Source organism: Rattus norvegicus, chromosome 10 (genome assembly GCF_036323735.1).
Source record: "Rattus norvegicus strain BN/NHsdMcwi chromosome 10, GRCr8, whole genome shotgun sequence".
Taxonomy (NCBI): domain Eukaryota; kingdom Metazoa; phylum Chordata; class Mammalia; order Rodentia; family Muridae; genus Rattus; species Rattus norvegicus.
Genome location: NC_086028.1, coordinates 84,168,352 through 84,186,103, shown reverse-complemented (window position 1 = coordinate 84,186,103; position 17,752 = coordinate 84,168,352). Strand labels below are relative to the sequence as shown.

The 17,752-nt window shown below is 48.6% G+C and overlaps 1 protein-coding gene across 11 annotated transcripts in view; it reads left to right on the top strand.

The window, feature by feature from the left end:
• Positions 1-17,752, top strand: part of Med24 (mediator complex subunit 24) — a 37,742-nt gene that overhangs the window by 12,504 nt on the left and 7,486 nt on the right. For 5 of the 11 annotated variants that reach the window (XM_017597516.3, XM_039086759.1, XM_006247415.4 and 2 more), the window contains exons 2-15: positions 91-292; positions 381-463; positions 11,349-11,387; positions 11,651-11,724; positions 12,065-12,297; positions 12,441-12,497; positions 13,704-13,815; positions 13,911-14,061; positions 14,302-14,415; positions 14,892-14,939; positions 15,508-15,590; positions 15,846-15,932; positions 16,658-16,763; positions 17,264-17,406. In XM_017597516.3, the coding sequence (XP_017453005.1) occupies positions 163-292; positions 381-463; positions 11,349-11,387; positions 11,651-11,724; positions 12,065-12,297; positions 12,441-12,497; positions 13,704-13,815; positions 13,911-14,061; positions 14,302-14,415; positions 14,892-14,939; positions 15,508-15,590; positions 15,846-15,932; positions 16,658-16,763; positions 17,264-17,406 (1,460 nt within the window). In that variant the 5' untranslated portion in view covers positions 91-162. Of the gene's footprint in view, positions 1-90; positions 293-380; positions 464-11,348; positions 11,388-11,650; positions 11,725-12,064; positions 12,298-12,440; positions 12,498-13,703; positions 13,816-13,910; positions 14,062-14,301; positions 14,416-14,891; positions 14,940-15,507; positions 15,591-15,845; positions 15,933-16,657; positions 16,764-17,263; positions 17,407-17,752 lie in introns of those variants that run through there. The other 6 variants (XM_063269788.1, XM_039086760.1, XM_063269789.1 and 3 more) reach the window with 2 other exon arrangements.

The following is a 17,752-nucleotide window of genomic DNA, read 5'->3' as shown; positions in this document are numbered from 1 at the left end:
TCGACTCCTCCACTCTGTCTAGTTTTTCTGTTCTGCTTAAGTCTTCCCGAATATCCATTCTATTTACCTCTCCCCTGTTCTTTTCCTCAGAACTCCGGTTCTCTTCTGGTCCATTTTTAAACTCCCACCTTGTCCCTCCTCTCGCCTCCTTGGAGTGACATCATGAAGGTGGTGAACCTGAAGCAGGCCATTTTGCAAGCCTGGAAAGAGCGATGGAGTGACTACCAATGGGCAATCAACATGAAAAAATTCTTTCCCAAAGGAGCCACCTGGGACATTCTCAACCTAGCAGGTCTCAAGTCAAATGGGGAAGGAAGGATGGGAGGGGCAACCCCAGGAAAGCTGTAACCACTTAGCCTTACTTTTAATTTCCCTTGCAGAAGCACTCCTGGAGCAGGCCATGATTGGACCTTCCCCTAATCCTCTTATCCTGTCTTACCTGAAGTACGCCATTAGTTCCCAGGTAAAACATTCATGCCTCCTCCTGGCTTTTGGAGGAGAAACAGTTGTCAGTTTAGGTTAAGTTTATCTTCTTACAAAAATAACACTTCGTTTGTTATAATGAATGAATATTACGTCCATTTACTCTCCATATACATTTACAAGTAAAACTTAAAAATTACATATGGGCTGGAGAGATGGCTCAGCGGTTAAGAACACTGGCTGCTCTTTCAAGGGTCCTGAGTTCAATTCCCAGCAGCCACATGATGGCTCACAACCCTCTGTAATGGGATCCAATGCCCTGTTCTGGTGTGTCTGGAGACAACCACAATGTATTCAAATACACAAAAATAAATAAATCTTTAAAAAAATTACATGTAATTATAGTGGGAAGGGCACGTATACCACAGAATGCATGTGGAGGTAAGATACTTCTGTGGAGTTGACCTGTTCTCACCTTTCTGGGGATTTGAACTCATGTCAGTAGGCTTGCATGTGAAGCATCTTTGCCTGCTGAGCCTCTTTGCCAGCTCCTTGTTTCTATTTTTGAGGCACTGTCTTATGTAGCCTAGGCTGGGATTGAATTCCTGCTTTTCTGCTGCCCCCTCCCACAATTGATTTGGGAGTGGGTGGGTGCTAATAATCAAAGCTAGGACCTGCACCTGCTAGGTGAGCGTTCTACCTTTGAGCTGTAGTCCCTACAAATGTGTTTACAGATGTTAATGTTTGTCGAGCAGTGGTAAGTCCTGGGGACTTGATCCTAGTACACAAGGGATGTTGAAGGTGATGCAGACCTTCACTGATCATTGAACGGATGGGTTTATGGCATGGTTAGGGCAGAGTATAAAAATGACGAGAAGACGGGGAAGGGATGCCTAGTCCTGTCTGAGCCAACACGGAAGGCTTTCTAGAGGAATTGTAAACCAAAGTCTCTGTGTTGAATAGGAGTTAGCCACACAGATTAATGAGAATGAAAGGCACAGAGGAAATTATACACAGACTGGGTGGGAGACATCACAAGATACCCACTCCTGAAAGTAAGGGCTGGGGATTTAGTTCATTGCTTAGCATGGACAAGGCCTTGGGTTTGTTCCCCAGCACCACAAAAGAACTGAAGAGAATTTGGCATGGCCGCAGCAGAGCTGAACATTGCATGGCACTTCTGTTTATGTTTGTCACACACTCACTTGATAGCATAGGGATGGGAACAGAGATTTAAGGTATGCTTATCCAGAGATAGGGGCAGAGCTCGGTTAGCAGTGTGTTTGCCTAGCATAGACATACTGGGCTTTTTGTTTGTTTGTTTTATGATGCTACAATGTTTTTTTTATGATGTTACAATACAATAGAGAAACATTGTCTCAAACCTGTGTCTGTGTAGCTCCGGATGTCCTGAGACTCACAAGGTAGATCAGGCTGGCCTCAAACTGACAGATCCATCTGTCTCTGCTTCCAAGTGCTGGGATTAAAGGTGTGGGCCACCACCCCTGGGTTTATTCTTTACTATTATACTAAACTGTGACTGGTAACATGAGCTGTGTCACTGATGACTTTATACTGTTACATGCAAATCCATTGGTCTCTCTTGCACTTTTCTTCTTTGTGCTGGGGAATGAAACCCAGGAACTTACACGAGCAGGTGACTGCTCTACCACCTGCAGACACCCTCAGTGACCCTTTTGCACTTTGAACCGATCTTTTACTGAAGTATAATTTTGTTTTGAGACTGAGTGTCTTTGTGTAGTTCAGGTTGGCCTCAGACTCCTGAACCTCTTGCTTCATTCAGCCCTGCAAGTGCTAGATTACAGGTTTGTGCTGGGGTTGTAGAGCATCGTGCATGAGCATTGAGCATTGCAACATCATGAACTGGTCATTTGGGAACTGTATGACTGAGCTATGGAGATGATCTAGCTGTTGCTACATTTAACTACACTGTATCACTACATATCATCGAATCTCTGGGATACTCCATTGCACAACTAGGAGAAAGTGTGAGTTGGGAAGTAAAGTGTGTGTGTGTGTGTGTCTGTGTGTGTTGAGCATCACATATACATGGAAGTCGGAGGATAGTTTATGCGAGTTGATCATGTGGGTCCTGGAATCAACAGCAGGTACTTTACCTGCTGAATCAACTTCTCAGCCTTGTTTTAAACATACCTGGGGGTTCCAGCCCCTCAAAAAGGTATTGGAGTGGGGTTGGGGATTTAGCTCAGTGGTAGAGCGCTTGCCTAGGAAGCACAAGGCCCTGGGTTCGGTCCCCAGCTCCGAAAAAAAGAACCAAAAAAAAAAAAAAAAGGTATTGGAGACCTTAAGTATTCCTTGAATCATACCTTGAGATCTGCTGCATAGCATTTCAAGGATACTGGTGTGGTTTTTGTTTTTGTTGGTTTTTTTTCCTTTCTCGAGACAGAGCTTTTCTGTAACAGCACCAAGTGCCCTGGAAGGCTGTAGACCAGGCTGGCCTTGAACTCAGAAATCCGCCCACCTCCACTGGGATTAAAGGCCTGTGCCACTACTGCCCAGCTCAATGTTTGGTATTTTTGAGACAGAGTCTTGATCTTTAGTTCATCCTGATCTTACTGATCGTTCTGCCTCTGCTTCCCAAATGCTGCGATCACAGGTGTAAGTCACTGTGACATCTGGTGTAGGAAGACAGTTTGAAGATAGAGATCAGATACTAGGGCCCCTGTGGTAATGTGAACAATGTGGACTTTATCACAGTCACCAGAAGTCATGTTAGGAGTTTCAGGAAGAAAAACAGTGTTGGTGAGACTTTTATTGTCAGGGAGAGTTCTTGGGAACTGTGTGTTTGTGTGTGTGTGTGGGGAGGGGGAGGTTAGAGAAGTATTAGGACTTGGAGCTCAGATCCCAGAACCTAAGTAAATGCTGGCTGAGCATGGCAGCCAGCTATAATTTCAGTGCTTGGAGGGCAGAGATGAGATGTCCACAGGGAGCTAGTAATAGGCTCGCTAGTTGAGCCTCACTGGGGAGGTTTGGGTTCAGTTGAAAGACCCTGTATCAACATTCAGCCTCCACATGCATGTATACATCCATACATGCATAGATGCACCAGCAGCACACGTAGTAACAAGCATATGTGTACACACCATGCACATGAGGAAGTACTTTTTAATATGTGTATATATGTAAATGTGTAAAATTAGGATAGAATGTACAGACTTTGTAATTGTGTCTGTCGTAGGGTGGGCTCTGAGGATAGAAGCTAGGCTTATGCATAAGCAATCTTCCATTGAGCCTCACCTCCAGCCCTAAAGTACCCAGATACTCACCCAGATATTCAGTGATTTTTAGCAGTTCTCTGTATTCACCAGTGTCCAAAATAGCAGACGGCAAGACATTTGCATTCTTCTGGAAACCTTCCTTGTACTTTTTGTTCAGCCTCCTTCCCCACAGCTACCTGATGACTTGTGTCAGCAAATACTACCAATATTTGTATTCTGTGGAAGTGTAGCCCTGTGGTATGTGTTGGTGTTAGGGAGGCTGCCTGTGACCATGCTTCCTCAGCTGGGAATCCACTGTTCTCTACCCCTGGCAGCCCGTCTGCTCTCCCTGTTTGCACTGAGACCACTGCAGTTCCCCCGGTTGTACCGTTTTCCTGCTTCCTGCAGTTTAAGTTGTTGTTATTTGTTTTATGTAGTAATCACCAAAGACCCTTCTTTTGCAGATTTCCCTCCATACCTGGGAAACACCTCTAGGATAGATACTTCAGAATTCTGCCAGGCGGTAGTGCCACACAACTTTGCACATAGCATCAAGGTTTCTCTGTGTAGCCCTGCCTGTCTTGGAACTCACTCTGTACACTGGGCTGGCCTGGAACTTAGAGACCCACCTGCCTCCGCCTCCCAAGTGCTGGGATTAAAGGTGTGTGCCACCACTGCCAGCTTGGTGGTTTTATTTGCAGTTGTGTATGTGTGAGCACTCAACTGTGTGTTCCACTAACGTGTAGATATCCATTGAGACCAGAAGAGGGTTTCAGATCCCATGAGGCTGGAGTTACAGACTTTATTGATTGGCCGTCCTTTGTCCTGTCTTCTCTTATAGATATATATTTGTCCTTTTTTACACAAGTATTTTGCTCTTTTGTTGTTGTTAGTATTGTTATGCTGGGCATCAAACCCAGAACCTCGTGTATGTTAGGAAAGTGATGTTTCAATTACTGTGGTTTGTTCTGTCGTCCCCCTCCCTCCTCCCTCCCTCCTCCTTCCCTCCCTCCTCCTACCCCCTCCCTCCTCCCTCTTCCCTTCTTTTCTTTCTTTGCTTTTTAGAGACACAGTTTCTCCAGGTAGCGATGGCTGTCCTGGGATTCATTTTGTAGACCAGGCTGGCCTTGAGTTCAGAGATCCACCTGCCTTTGCCTCCCGAATGCTGGAATTAGAGGTGCAGGCCACCACAGCCACCCTGCCTAGGTTGGTCTTAAATGCCTCCTCCTCCTGTGTCCACCTGCGGAGTGTTGGAATTACAGACACGCACTACCATATCTGGTCTTTATATAATATATATTATATATAATATATACTATACATAATACTTGGGTAAAACGTCTTTTAGTTGATTTTCTTTCTGTTATTTATTTATTTTTCTTATCTTTTTTTTTTCTCTTTTCTTTTTTTGGAGCTGGGGACCGAACCCAGGGCCTTGCGCTTGTTAGGCAAGCGCTCTACCACTGAGCTAAATCCCCAATCCCTCTTATCTTCTTTTTTAAGACAGGCTTGAGTGTAGCCCAGGCCTGGCACTTACCTTGCGGTCCACTACCTAGGTGTGAAGGTTCAAGCCTGAGCCACTCTGCTCAGCTTTATGAACTGGGATCGAACCGAGGTCTTTATGCGTTTTTAGGTCACTGTACCAACTGAGTCACACATACACCCCAGCCCTAATATTTTAACTCTTTTCCAAAAACGTGTGATTGAGACTAGAGAGTAGCCCATGAGTTATTAGAGAGCCTACGACTCTTCCCAAGGAGTCAGCGCCCACACACATCTGTTGGCTCGCAGCTTCTATAACTCAAGCTCAGAAGGACCCAGTGTCGTCTTCCAGCCTCCATACCACACACGGCACACTCATGGCTCACACAACACACATCCATACAAATAAAAACACAATCTTTAAAAATGTCTTGTCTGGGGGCTGGGGATTTAGCTCAGTGGTAGAGCGCTTACCTAGGAAGCGCAAGGCCCTGGGTTCGGTCCCCAGCTCCGAAAAAAAGAACAAAAAGAAAAAAAAAAAGCATGTCAGTTTACAGACAAATTTTAAATTCAAATTTTATGTTAATGAGACAGAAAGCCGGGAGACTATTCCTCAGATTGTTTTTTCTTGCTGTTGTTGTTTTGTTTTGTTTTTGGTCTGTTTGTTCTTGTAAAGGACTAGATAGTAACTATTTCACATCCGCAGGTCCTTCCTTCTTGGATGCCACTGCTGTGTTCTTACAGCCTGAAAGCAGAGACGCTATGTTATTGAGGAGACAGATGTGACGATGGAGTTTTCTGGTCCCCTACTCAGGCCAGTTGAGTCACTCAGGTTGGAGAGGATACCAGCATGAACTTAGGAAGGGATGAGTTTAAGAACAACTTAAGAAAATGGTTCTCAAAAAGGTTGTGACCCCTTCGGGAGGTTGAATGACCCTTTCTTAGGAGTCACATATCAGACATCCTGCAGTAGCAAAATTAGTAAGTAGCAGTGAAAATAATTTTATGGTTGGGGACCACCACAGCGTGAGGAACTATATTAAAGGGTCGCAGCATCAGGGAGATTGAGAACCACTTGTTTAGGGGGTCCAGTTGAGAAGGTTTGTTGATTAACTGCATGAGTGCAGGAGAGAGGTCAAAGGTGAGGCCTGGATTTCTAGTTCGATGCTGGCCTCATCACGAGGGGAGAGTAGAACTGGAGAGGAGTGGTCCTTTGGGTTGGTCTGTACAGACGATTCTGGCCTTAAATTCAAAGGAGACAGTCAGAAGGAGGTAGAGCTCAGGAGTCTGACTGAATGTGAGCACCTGGTTTAGAAATGTGTAGTCAGTTTCTGTTGTGACAAAATACTGGAGTTAAACCACTTAAGGAAGGAAGGGTTTGTTTGGGCCACGACTGGCCTGCTTTGTCATTTCTAGGTAGTAATGAAGCAGAATGGCGTGTTAGGAAGACGCACAGGAGAGTAGTTGTTCCTGCCCTGGTAGCAAGGAAAGCAGAGGAGAGGCTGGGGACAAGATATGGCCTTTCAAAAACATGCCTCTCTCCAACTAGGCCCCTCCCTACGGCAGCGCCATCACTTTATGAGTCCATGAATCAGTTCATCCAGTCAGCTTTCAGGTTATATCTGGGGAACAAATCATAACAAGTTGTCGGGCCCAGATGGTTGACGGGGGATATGGGTATAGAGGACATTGTTCAGGGAATGTGGGCAAGGGAAGTGGTCCGTGCCAGATTCCTAAGCACCCAGTCATGTAAAAGCACGTGTAAGAAATGATCTGAGGAGAGCAAAGGAAACCGTCAAGAGTGTATCAGGTAGAAGGTATAAAGGAAGGAAAGGTGGAAAATCAAGGATGTGCTTGATGATGTCAGCGGCAGCCAGGAGGCTGGACTCCATCAGAAGTGAGAGCCCGTGGGTCTCACAGCAAGGGTTTGTTGGTAGCTGTGAGGGAGAGATTAGTGCAGGGGTCAGGACAGAAGTGACTGCAGTGTGTTAAAGAGCGAGCAGAAGGTGTGGAGGTAGAGACCGTGAGAGTAGAGAACTCTGTTGGAGAGAACAGAGAGGGTGGTTAAGAGAAATGTGGGGTCTGTGGGAAGCTCTCTCTAAAATAGGAGGCTCTTGAGATACATAAACACCAGCAAGAAAGGCAAGCTTAGAAAGGCTGAATATCTTCACAGCCTGTCAAGTGCTATACAAAATTAGTAATTTATTCTTCCTTCGGAGTTAAGAGGCTCTTTGGTCGGGTGCTATGCCTGGAGAGGGCACTTAGGAGTGGTTGGGGGTGTTGGGTATGAAGAAGAGCAAGAGGATTAGAGACAGCTGCCAGGTCAGCCTAGGCTAGCCACGTGTGCAGATGGCCACGCCAGCCTCCAGCCTCGAGGTTTTGTGTCAGCTCAGAGTGTCTAGTTGGTGGAATTGTTAAGACTGGAGCTGACTTAAGTCCTACTGGGAGGAAGAGGTTACCTACCATGCGTAAGCGCTTTCAGGTGTGTCTGGAGCAGAGCTTAAGTGACACACTTAGAAGCCATGTACAGAATGCACCGTGTGGAGGCCATCAACTCATTCTGACTAAGCCCTCAATGAGAACGTGCACAGCGGGGGCTTCTCTTCTCGCTGTGGCGTCCAGGTTTTTTAAGTTGAAACATCCAGCTCCCCCTACAGGTTGGCACCCAGCAAGGCTCAGTTCTTCTCCAAGCTCTCTCTATGGGGACATTGGTTATAAATAAACAAACACTGGCCTGGAACGGCACGGCCATTCTGCCCAGGCATTCTCCCAACTTTCTGCTCACTGTCAGACACTTGCTTTGGCTTCACAGTATGTCCTGCTGCTGACGGCTCTGAATGCTAATTGTCTGCATTTAAGCCCTGTCTGTATTTTGCGCGTGTTCATCCACGAGGTCTGGTTTAAAATGCCTGAGCCAGTCTGCTCAGGTGATGATCGCCGTCATCTCTGACCACACACTGCACACATGCTGTCACCGTTACTTTTTGCAGTGCAAACCCAGGGCCTAAGCGTGCTAGCCTAGCACTCAGCCACCGAGCTGCATACACCTCAGCCTGCCGAATTAAGAGTTTAAATCTGGGGTTGGGGATTTAGCTCAGCGGTAGAGCGCTTGCCTAGCGAGCGCAAGGCCCTGGGCTCGGTCCCCAGCTCCGAAAAAAAGAAAAAAGAAAAAAAAAAGAGTTTAAATCTGCTCAGGACAAATTATTTCTATCAAACCAGTTCTCTGTGATGTAGAGCACAGTCACTAACAGAAGTGTGTTGTAGGGGTTGGGGATTTAGCTGAGTGGTAGAGCTCTTGCCTAGCAAGTGCAAGGCCCTGGGTTCAGTCCCCAGCTCCGAAAAAAAAGAAAAGAAAAAAAAAAAAGAAAAGAAGTGTGTTGTAAGGTAAAATCGTTTTAGATTGCAGCTCATTAATAGAACTCAGTTACTTGAAGCAATGAAAATTTCCCAAGGACAAGTCGAAGGCCTTGTGCTAGAGAAACGGATATAAATGTAGTTATCTCTGTCTGCAAGGAATTTACTGTCTAGGTAGAATTATATAAAGTATGTATTTGGAAATACTACTTAAATGAGATCTTGTGATGAAATGACTTTGAAGGCTATTGCTTGGGCGCCTCTGGGAAGGGGACCGCGTGTGCCATGGCGTGTGGAAGGCAGAGGGCATGCTGGTGGGAGTCAGTTCTTCCAGCTTATGGGGTCTGGGGATTGATCTCAAGTCTTGAGATTCGGCAGCAAGTGTCTTTACTGAGTCATCTCTCATTGTTTACAAATGCATCCTGGTTCTGAGAAGTCTCACAATGAGGATGTACGTATTTATGTATGTTTTTACTTTAGGGTTTTATGGCATCCATCACACAGAAGCACTGTGTGTGCCTGTGAAAAGATTTCCCTATTTGCAGCGCAAGGGGGGGAAGCCAGGACCATCCAAAGTACACACTCTTCTTACAGCCGAGCACACCACCAAGCCCTGTAACATTTCCCAGTGTCTTAAAGAAGCCAGGAGCAACATGGTCTGATATGATTTTCTATAGTAAAGAAATTGCTCTTTTGGGCTGGAGAGATGGGTCAGTGGATGAGAGCACTGGCTGCTCTTCCAGAGGTCTTGAGTTCAATTCCCAGCAACCACATAGCCCTCTGTAAGGGGATCTGATGCCCTCTTCTGGTGTGTCTAAAGACAGTGACATTGTACTCATAAATAAAATAAATAAATCTTTTAAAAAGTTGCTCTTTTTGTGCTGAGTAATACTGTGGGCACCAGCACTGTATTGAGGGTTATATGCCCGAGGAATTAGAATTTATTGTGGGTCAGAGAGATGACTCTGTAGTCAGGAACGCTAGCTGCTGGCTAAGCACAGTGGTGCATGCCTTTAATCCCAGCATTGGGGAGGCAGAGGCAGATGGAACTCTGAGTTGGAGGCCAGCATGGTCTACATAGTGAATTCCAGGACAGCCAGGGCTATATAGAGAAACCCTGTCTCAAAAAAAAACAAGAACTGGCCACCTATCCCAGTCCCAGGGGATCCCATGCCCCTTTTTGACTAACAGGGCACTGCATGCAGGTGGCACAGACATATATGCAGGCAAAACACATGTACACATAAATATAAAGAAATAAGTAAAAAAAAATTATTTACTTCTTTTGCAGGACTGGAATGAAATTGAGGCCTTGTACATGTTAGGCAAGCACCCAGCACTGAACTGCACCCCCAGCACCAGGAGCCAGCGTTTTCATTTCATTTATGTGCTTCTGATTTTTGAGCCAGGGTCTTACTATCTAGCCCAGGCTGGCTTTGACCTTTCCAGCAGCCCTGCGTGCTGGCTCGAAGGTGTGCGGCTGGGGGCTTCCTTGCTGGTGCAGCTGTGGCAGCAACATTAGGAAGTGCTGATCTAAGGGCATGCTTTAATGTATTCACTCTACAAACGTCAGGATTGCGGTGGTTACTGGACAGTGGTTCCCTGATCCACAGAGGCAGCAGGAGCCTCCTGTTTCCCAGGGGAGATATTCGCCAATCCTTGTCCAAATCAGATAACCCCACACCTGTTTCTGTTGACTCGAAGCTTTGCTATGATGGTCAGACTGATGTCCAATTTAAAGGCTCAGTGGTTTTTCAGTCTTAACCTCCAGAGTAGCTGTGACTACGGGGGCTGCCACTGTGTCCTTGACGGTCACTGTTTCTTGTAATTTCTCTAGTGCTGGAGCTTGAGCCCTGGGTCTTGCTCATCTTGGCAAGTACTGGAGTGCACTTTACTGCCGAGCCACACCCTCAGCCTCCATTAATCTTTTTGTTTGTTTGGTTGTTTTTTTCAAGACAGGGTTTCTCTGTATATCCCTGGCTATCCTGGGACTTGCTCTGTAGACCAGGCTGGCCTTAAACTCACAGACCTGCCTGCCTTTGCCTCCCGAGTGCTGGGATTGAAGGTGTGCACCACCACCGCCCAGCTTAATTAGTTTTCTTTTTTTGTTTATTGTATGTATGTGAGTACACTGTAGCTGTCCTCAGACACACCAGAAGAGGGCACCAGATCTCATTACAGATGGTTGTGAGCCACCATATGGTTGCTGGGAATTGAACTCAGGACCCCTGGAAGAGCAGTCAGTGCTCTTAACCGCTGAGCCATCTCTCCGGCCCTCAATTAGTCTTCTTGATAAAAGAAGCAATGGGACTAGTTAGTGTGGAGGAGAAATAGTTCACATGCACACACACCACCTCTGTGCCTCGGGTTGAATTTAGGGCACACGCTTGGCTGGCACCAACCACTGAAGTGTCTCTTCAGCCCAGCAGAATGGCACATTACCCTTGCCTAGCAGGCATGGGGCTGGGGCTGAGCCTCGTCCCCTGGACTTCCGGACCACATACAGGAAGGTTAGAGACATAAAGCCACATGACTATCACTCTTGGTGACCCTTTGCCCACTAGGGGCCAACTGAAGTTCATTTAGCTTTGGAAAGGAACAGCATAAAGACAGGACAGTGTCCCTTTTGGGTATGGGAAACCCTCTCAGAGCCTTATATGGATGCCCTTTGCGATGAGTGTGACAGAAGTAGCAACCAGGACAGCACATGACATTATCGTGTGCCCCTTAAAGAGCTGAGGAAGCGTATTGAAGGCCTTGGGGATCCCGAGCTGTGGCAGTTCAAGCATCAATGTTGGCCCCTCTCAAGTGGATGACTTGTCTGAACGTCCTGTGTCTTCTTTCTTCTAGATGGTGTCCTACTCCTCCGTGCTCACTGCCATCAGTAAGGTATGACCATGGCCCCTCAGGAACTGTGGGGAGGACTCAGACAAGGCCACCGGCCTCGCCACTCTGGTCATGTGTCCCCTGAGGCTGAATAGGCAACACCTGATGCCTCTCCCAGCTGAGGAGAAGGTCTGGGAGTTAGGAACACATGTCCTCGTGGAGAGTCTGTAGCCCAGGGCTGGAGGGAGGAGAAGGAGCAGAGCTTGTGAGACCGGGGTTGACTAGACAGTGCTGTGCCTCTCCATTGTTCTCTGTTCTCTCTGCAGTTTGATGACTTTTCCCGGGACCTGTGTGTCCAGGCTCTGCTGGACATCATGGACATGTTTTGTGACCGACTCAGGTAAGAGATGGGTGAGAAAGCTCGGAGAACTGCATCATTCTTTCAGTGCCGAGCAGAGGCCCATAGTCTAGGAGACAAACTGAGACCATCTCTGGGTCTCTGCCTGCCCACCCCCAGCTTCTTAACTATTTCCTGAAGACAAAGTGCCTCCTCTATTTGGAACAGCTGCTTTAAGATCTTGTCTAGTGGAAGCTGGCTAGACGAGGTGTCTTACCTAGGATTCTGCCAACTTTCCAACTCTGTCCCCTGGTAGTGTTGTGCCAGAGACTCTGGGGGAACATTGGTGTGGGTTGGATTTCAGCTTTTGGAATAGATACAAATTTTCATCCTTTTTGGGTAGTTGCCACGGCAAAGCAGAGGAATGCATCGGGCTGTGCCGAGCGCTCCTCAGCGCCCTCCACTGGCTGCTGCGATGTACAGCGGCTTCTGCGGAGCGGCTCCAGGAAGGGCTGGAGGCTGGCAGTGCGGTCACTGGGGAGAAGCAGCTTGCCCTGTGCCTGCAATGCCTGGAGAAGACCCTCAGCAGCACCAAGAACCGAGCCCTGCTGCACATCGCCAAACTAGAGGAGGCCTGTATGTCCCCGATTCCCCTGCGCCCTGCCTGCTGCTGCTTCTGTAGCTGGTCCTTTGATTGAGAGGGGAGAGGCAGGATGCCATCCCACTTCTTTCTAGAAGGATCCGAAATCATCCCACTTCCTTTTTTCTCTCCCCATAAGCATTGCATACATCCCAGGGACTTGGGCAGGGTGGCACCCGAGCCAATCAACCAACAGGTATTTACTGAGCCTTCTCCTGTGCCCAGCACCGCGCCAGGTGCTCGAGTGGGGGAGGGGGGCTGCCGAAGGCGCATGTGGCAGGGTCCCTGCCCTCAGCAAGCTTACACACTGGTGGGGAGTAAGATTGGAATGCCATGCACCTGAGAAATTCGAGGACGAGACGAGCACCCGCTCTTGTCTGTCTTCATGTTGCTCGCCTAGAAGCGGATGACTCAGGTGTGACCTAAGCTTTCAGTTAAACTCAGTACCTGTCTGCCATGACTGTCTGCTCTTATCTCTCAACTCAAGTTCTGTTACGTCTTGGAACCTTCCAGATTTATAGGAGGGAAGTCTTCTTCAACAGAGGCCTCGGGCCTCTGAGTCTTGAGCCCCTCTGGCTAGGGCCACCTAAGGGTCTCTTGTTTTCCATTGACAGGAATGCTAAAATGGGTGGCACCCAGGTCTTCAGGGCTCAGTGGAGATGTTGTTAGGGGATTAGTGTCTCTGGCAAAAGTCCAGAAAGAGGCTGATCACTGTGTCAAAATGGGCTGTGCTGACAGTTTTTCTTCATCTGTTTTCTTGTTAGTGTTGGCAGTGCCTTGCCTTCCTGGCACTTGATAAGTGTTATTGGTAGGAAAGTAGGTGAACGCTTCATTTTGATGGATCTCAGGTCTCGGTTGTCTTTCTCTTGTCCCTGTGCTACGTGGAGGTTAATTGGCTAGCTGGTGCCGTCATTCATCATTTGACCCGTGGGGCTTGTAACTAGGATAAGTGACTAGTAATTAAATACTAATATGTGCTGTAGGCCACGAGTGTGGCCATTTAAGAGAGAGGCCAGTGGGCTCACCCAGCTGGGTGAGCTTTAAAACAGCAGGAACTCGGAAGCCGTGTTGGCAAGGCATTTGGAACTAGGTTGCCTAGAGTAGAAGTGACTGTCCCCGCTCGGCCACTGGATGCTACACCCACCCTGTGCCTGTTCCCACTGCTTGTGTGTCAGTTGTGTGTGGTCACTGGAAGTCAGGCCCTCTGTATGGTTTCTAGGGGTCTTTGTCCCATGGCGCCTACTCCCCTTACAGAAGCATGCTCCCCTCAGGACTCTGCCTCCTCATCCTCGGAGGTTTCTTGCTGTGTGCTTTCACAGCCAGCAAACACCACAGTCATGGAGTGTGGGCTGTGCCCGAGTCTCCTTCCCAGCATGCTTCTGCCTTGCTTTTTCTCTCCCAGCCTCCTGGACTGCCATTGAGCATTGTCTTCTAAAACTCGGGGAGATCCTGGCCAACCTCAGCAACCCCCAACTCCGGAGCCAGGCCGAGCATTGTGGCACACTCATCAGGAGGTTAGGTTTCTGCCCGAGACGGGAAGGTGGGTCCGAGGTGTGTTGTCCCTCTGTCTCTTCAGTCCCCGACACTGTCCCCATGCGTCTCTCCTCAGCATCCCCACCATGCTGTCTGTGCACTCGGAGCAGCTGCACAAGACTGGCTTCCCCACCATCCATGCACTCATCCTGCTTGAGGGCACCATGAACCTGACAGGCGAGATGCAGCCCCTGGTGGAGCAGCTGATGATGGTGAAGCGCATGCAGGTGGGCGTGGCCAAGCAGGGTGGGCGGCCATGGGGGAAGAGGGAGGAGGCTGGTACTCCAGAGGAATAGAAATTTCCTCTTGATCCCCTAGTGGACCACAGATGCCAGTTGTACACAGTTTTGTCCTCCAGATCTTGGGTCTGAACTGGAGCCCTGCTGTGTAGTCACAAACCCAACCTGGTCCTTGGAGCCTGCGGAAGGGGAGGGACCTCTTACACCACCCCCTTGGATTTCCCACAGCATATCCCCACACCTCTCTTTGTCCTTGAGATCTGGAAAGCTTGCTTTGTGGGACTCATTGAGTCCCCTGAAGGTACGCAGGAGCTGAAGTGGACGGCTTTCACCTATCTCAAGGTATCTATTTGGTGATATGGTGGCAAGGAAGACCCAGGAAGGGGGACAGCGTTCAGGAGAAGAGCAGTGTGCTGGATCTTTGCCCTGTGTGTCCCCTCCTGGCACCTAGTCCAACCTCTGAGTCTCTAGCACAAGCTTAGCTGGTCATTGTCTCTGAGTCTTGGCTGCTTGTTTAGCCTGTCCTTAGCCAGGTTGGTTCCGGTCACTTAAGAGAGCCGGGGAGGTGGCTCTGAACCTTGCTTCCAATTTTGTTGTTAGGATTTGGGGGCAGCAGAAGTGGGGGGGCCATGTCCTATAGGCCAGAGGCATCGGGTGCTCGGGTCCCTGTGTGTAGGCTTACAGGTCATTCAGAGAGTACCGTCCAAGCCAGAAGAGCCTTCCTACCTCAGTGCCCACAGTAGGGAATGCACAGTCTTCTGGGGTAAGTGAAAGAGAAAAAGGTCCTTGATTTTCCTCTCTTCTCCCTCGTGTCCTAGATTCCACAGGTTTTGGTGAAATTGAAGAAATATTTTCATGGAGACAAGGTGAGTTGGAGCCTGGGTGAGGGTCATGGAAGCAGAGGAAGGTAGACAAGTCCTTGTCCTGGTCTCTCTTTCCTTTCTTTTTTTTTTCGTTTGTTTGTTTTTGTTTTTATGAGGCAGGGTTTCTCTGTGTAGCCCTGGCTGTTCTGGAACTCACTCTGTACACCAGACTGGCCTCGAACTCAGAGATCACCTGGTTCTGCCTCCCGAGTCTTGGACTAAGGGTGTGTGCTAAGGGTGGGTCTTTTGGGCTGTAGCTCTGTGGTGACATGTTCTTGTGCCCAGAGGAGGCTGTGTGGACCTGTGAACACCTGGGTATGTCCTTGCATATACACCCAGGTAAAGATGGTGGCTCCCATCCACCCAGCAGAAAGACTGCTTGTGGTGATTTGGCCAGAGTAACCACATGGAGAGCGTGGGGCCTCCAGCACCTCCTACCTAGTCACTGGGGGCTGGTAGGGGTCACAGCCAGCTTTCTCTCTTACCAAGCAAGGTGTCCTTGTAACCCGGCCCTTTGGGCTGTGGGGCCCTGGGATGTAGAACCCAGGTGGCAGTTTCTGATTCTTTTTAGGACTTCACTGAGGATGTCAACTGTGCTTTTGAGTTCCTGTTGAAGCTCACACCCTTGTTGGACAAAGCTGACCAGCGCTGCAAGTACGAGCTCCCTGGAAAGTGTTCTGAGTCCTTCCCTGCTCACCGTGTTAGATGAGCATTGGGAACTCTTTCTTCCTGTTGGACTCTCCCACTTGGCAGAGGCAGGAGGCAGTAGGCTCATAGTTGCCAAGTACCCAGAGCACTTCTACCTTTGGGTACCTGAGGTTTTCGTCACCCTGAAGGAGAGAGGAGACCGGACAGATACCCTGTGATCCAACTCTCCTCTCACTTGGATCCTCTGGCTTTCCTTCACAGTTGTGACTGCACGAACTTCCTCCTCCAGGAGTGCAACAAGCAGGGGCTTCTGTCTGAGGCCAGCTTTGCCAGCCTTGTGAGCAAGCGGTACGTTGTGAGCCCCTCGGGTGGCCTCCCTCTTGCCAGACTGGTTCCTAGTGCCTTTCCCTTCCTCTTTAAGGTCTGAGTTGCAAGTGGCTGATGCCTTCTGGGTCTAGAGAGCTGCTCTTTGACCCGTCCTCCTTTGTGAGCAAAGGCCGAAGAGAAAGTCTTACATCTTCCTTTAATCTTTTTTTTTTTTTTTTTTTTTTTTTTTTTGGAGCTGAGGACTGAACCCAGGGCCTTGCGCTTGCTAGGCAAGTGCTCTACTACTGAGCTAAATCCTCAACCCCCATCTTCCTTTAATCTTAACTGAACTCAGAATGTGGGTAATGATACTGACAAATTGAGATGATGGTAATGTTGAGCACAGGTTCACGCATAAACTTCTACCTTTGTTTCTGGAGTTGAATTAGAGAATTTTTTTTCTTAAAAACAGGAGTCTCACTATGTAGCTTTGGCTAGCCTCATTCACAGAGGTCTGCCTGCTTCTGCCACTTGAATGATTTAAGATTTGATTAGAGTGCAGGCCACCACACACAATGTATTAGAGACTGTATCAGGATTTTCCTAGCCAAGTATGAGTGAGGTAGTTTACAGCTGTAACTCCAACCTCGAGAGGCTGAAACAGGAGAACGACCTTGAGTTTAAGGCCAGCCTGAGACAATATGAGACCTGTCTCCAAAAAGGAAATAATCTTCGTTTCTGTTTTCTTCTCTGGTTTATGACCATAGCACAGCAGATCGGGACCCCCAGCTAAAATCATCAGAAAATGCTAACATCCAGCCTAATCCTGGACTGATCCTGCGGGCAGAGCCCACTGTTACAAACATTCTCAAGGTGCGCGTGCGCCCTGCCTGTGCCGCTGTGCACTCCTTTCTTCTTTTGCTTTCCTGTTTCCAGATAAATGAACAGGGCCCACAGACCTCTCTGGCTCTCTGTGGAGAGCTGTTTGGGGAGTGGAACAACCAGGGAGGCAAAGGTAGCTACCACTGAAAGCTGACATTGGTTGCTCTCCCGCTGTGCGCTAGATGATGTGGCTGGAGCCTCTCCAGACACTACCCATGAAGGCATAGAAGGGAAGCTCCCAGCCAGATCCTGTCCCCCACTTCACCGCTCACCCCTCACGCCCTGCCCCTGCACCCCGCCACACCTGTGTAGTTGAGCACAAGGCTTACAGAGTAGGGAGAGTGTTAGCAGTGATCATCTTTCTGTCAGAGCAGGAAGTGGCAGGTTGTTTGAAGGTGCTGTGGGCCAGCCAGTGGACACAGGCAGAGAGGAATGTGTTTAGGCTGTCTGGGGTCATCAGTGTCCTTCCCTGGCCTCTTGTCCTGCCCCAGACAATGGATGCGGATCACTCCAAGTCCCCGGAGGGGTTGCTCGGGGTCCTGGGACACATGCTGTCTGGGAAGAGCCTGGACTTGCTGTTGGCTGCTGCTGCTGCCACTGGGAAGCTTAAATCCTTTGCCCGGAAATTCATCAAGTGAGTAGAGCTATGCCCTGCTGTGCGATGGGATGTCCAGTTTGGAGAGGGGAGATAACTAGATGCGGGTCTCCCATTGAGGTATACAGACCAGGGCAGAGCATCCTAACTAGAAACCATGACAGAAGGGTTCACTGAAGGTGGATGAAGATGCTTGCTAAGATGATGACAGTTCAGGGGGACAGGGTGCGTGCAAGGGTAGAGAGATGGCTCAGGACCTACATTCAGCTCACAGTTGTTTGTAACTCCAGTCTCAGAGGATCCATTGCCCTCCCTGTGCAGAATCTTGTAGACATATGAGATGCATAACTAACACAGACATACTTAATACATAAAAATAAAAGAT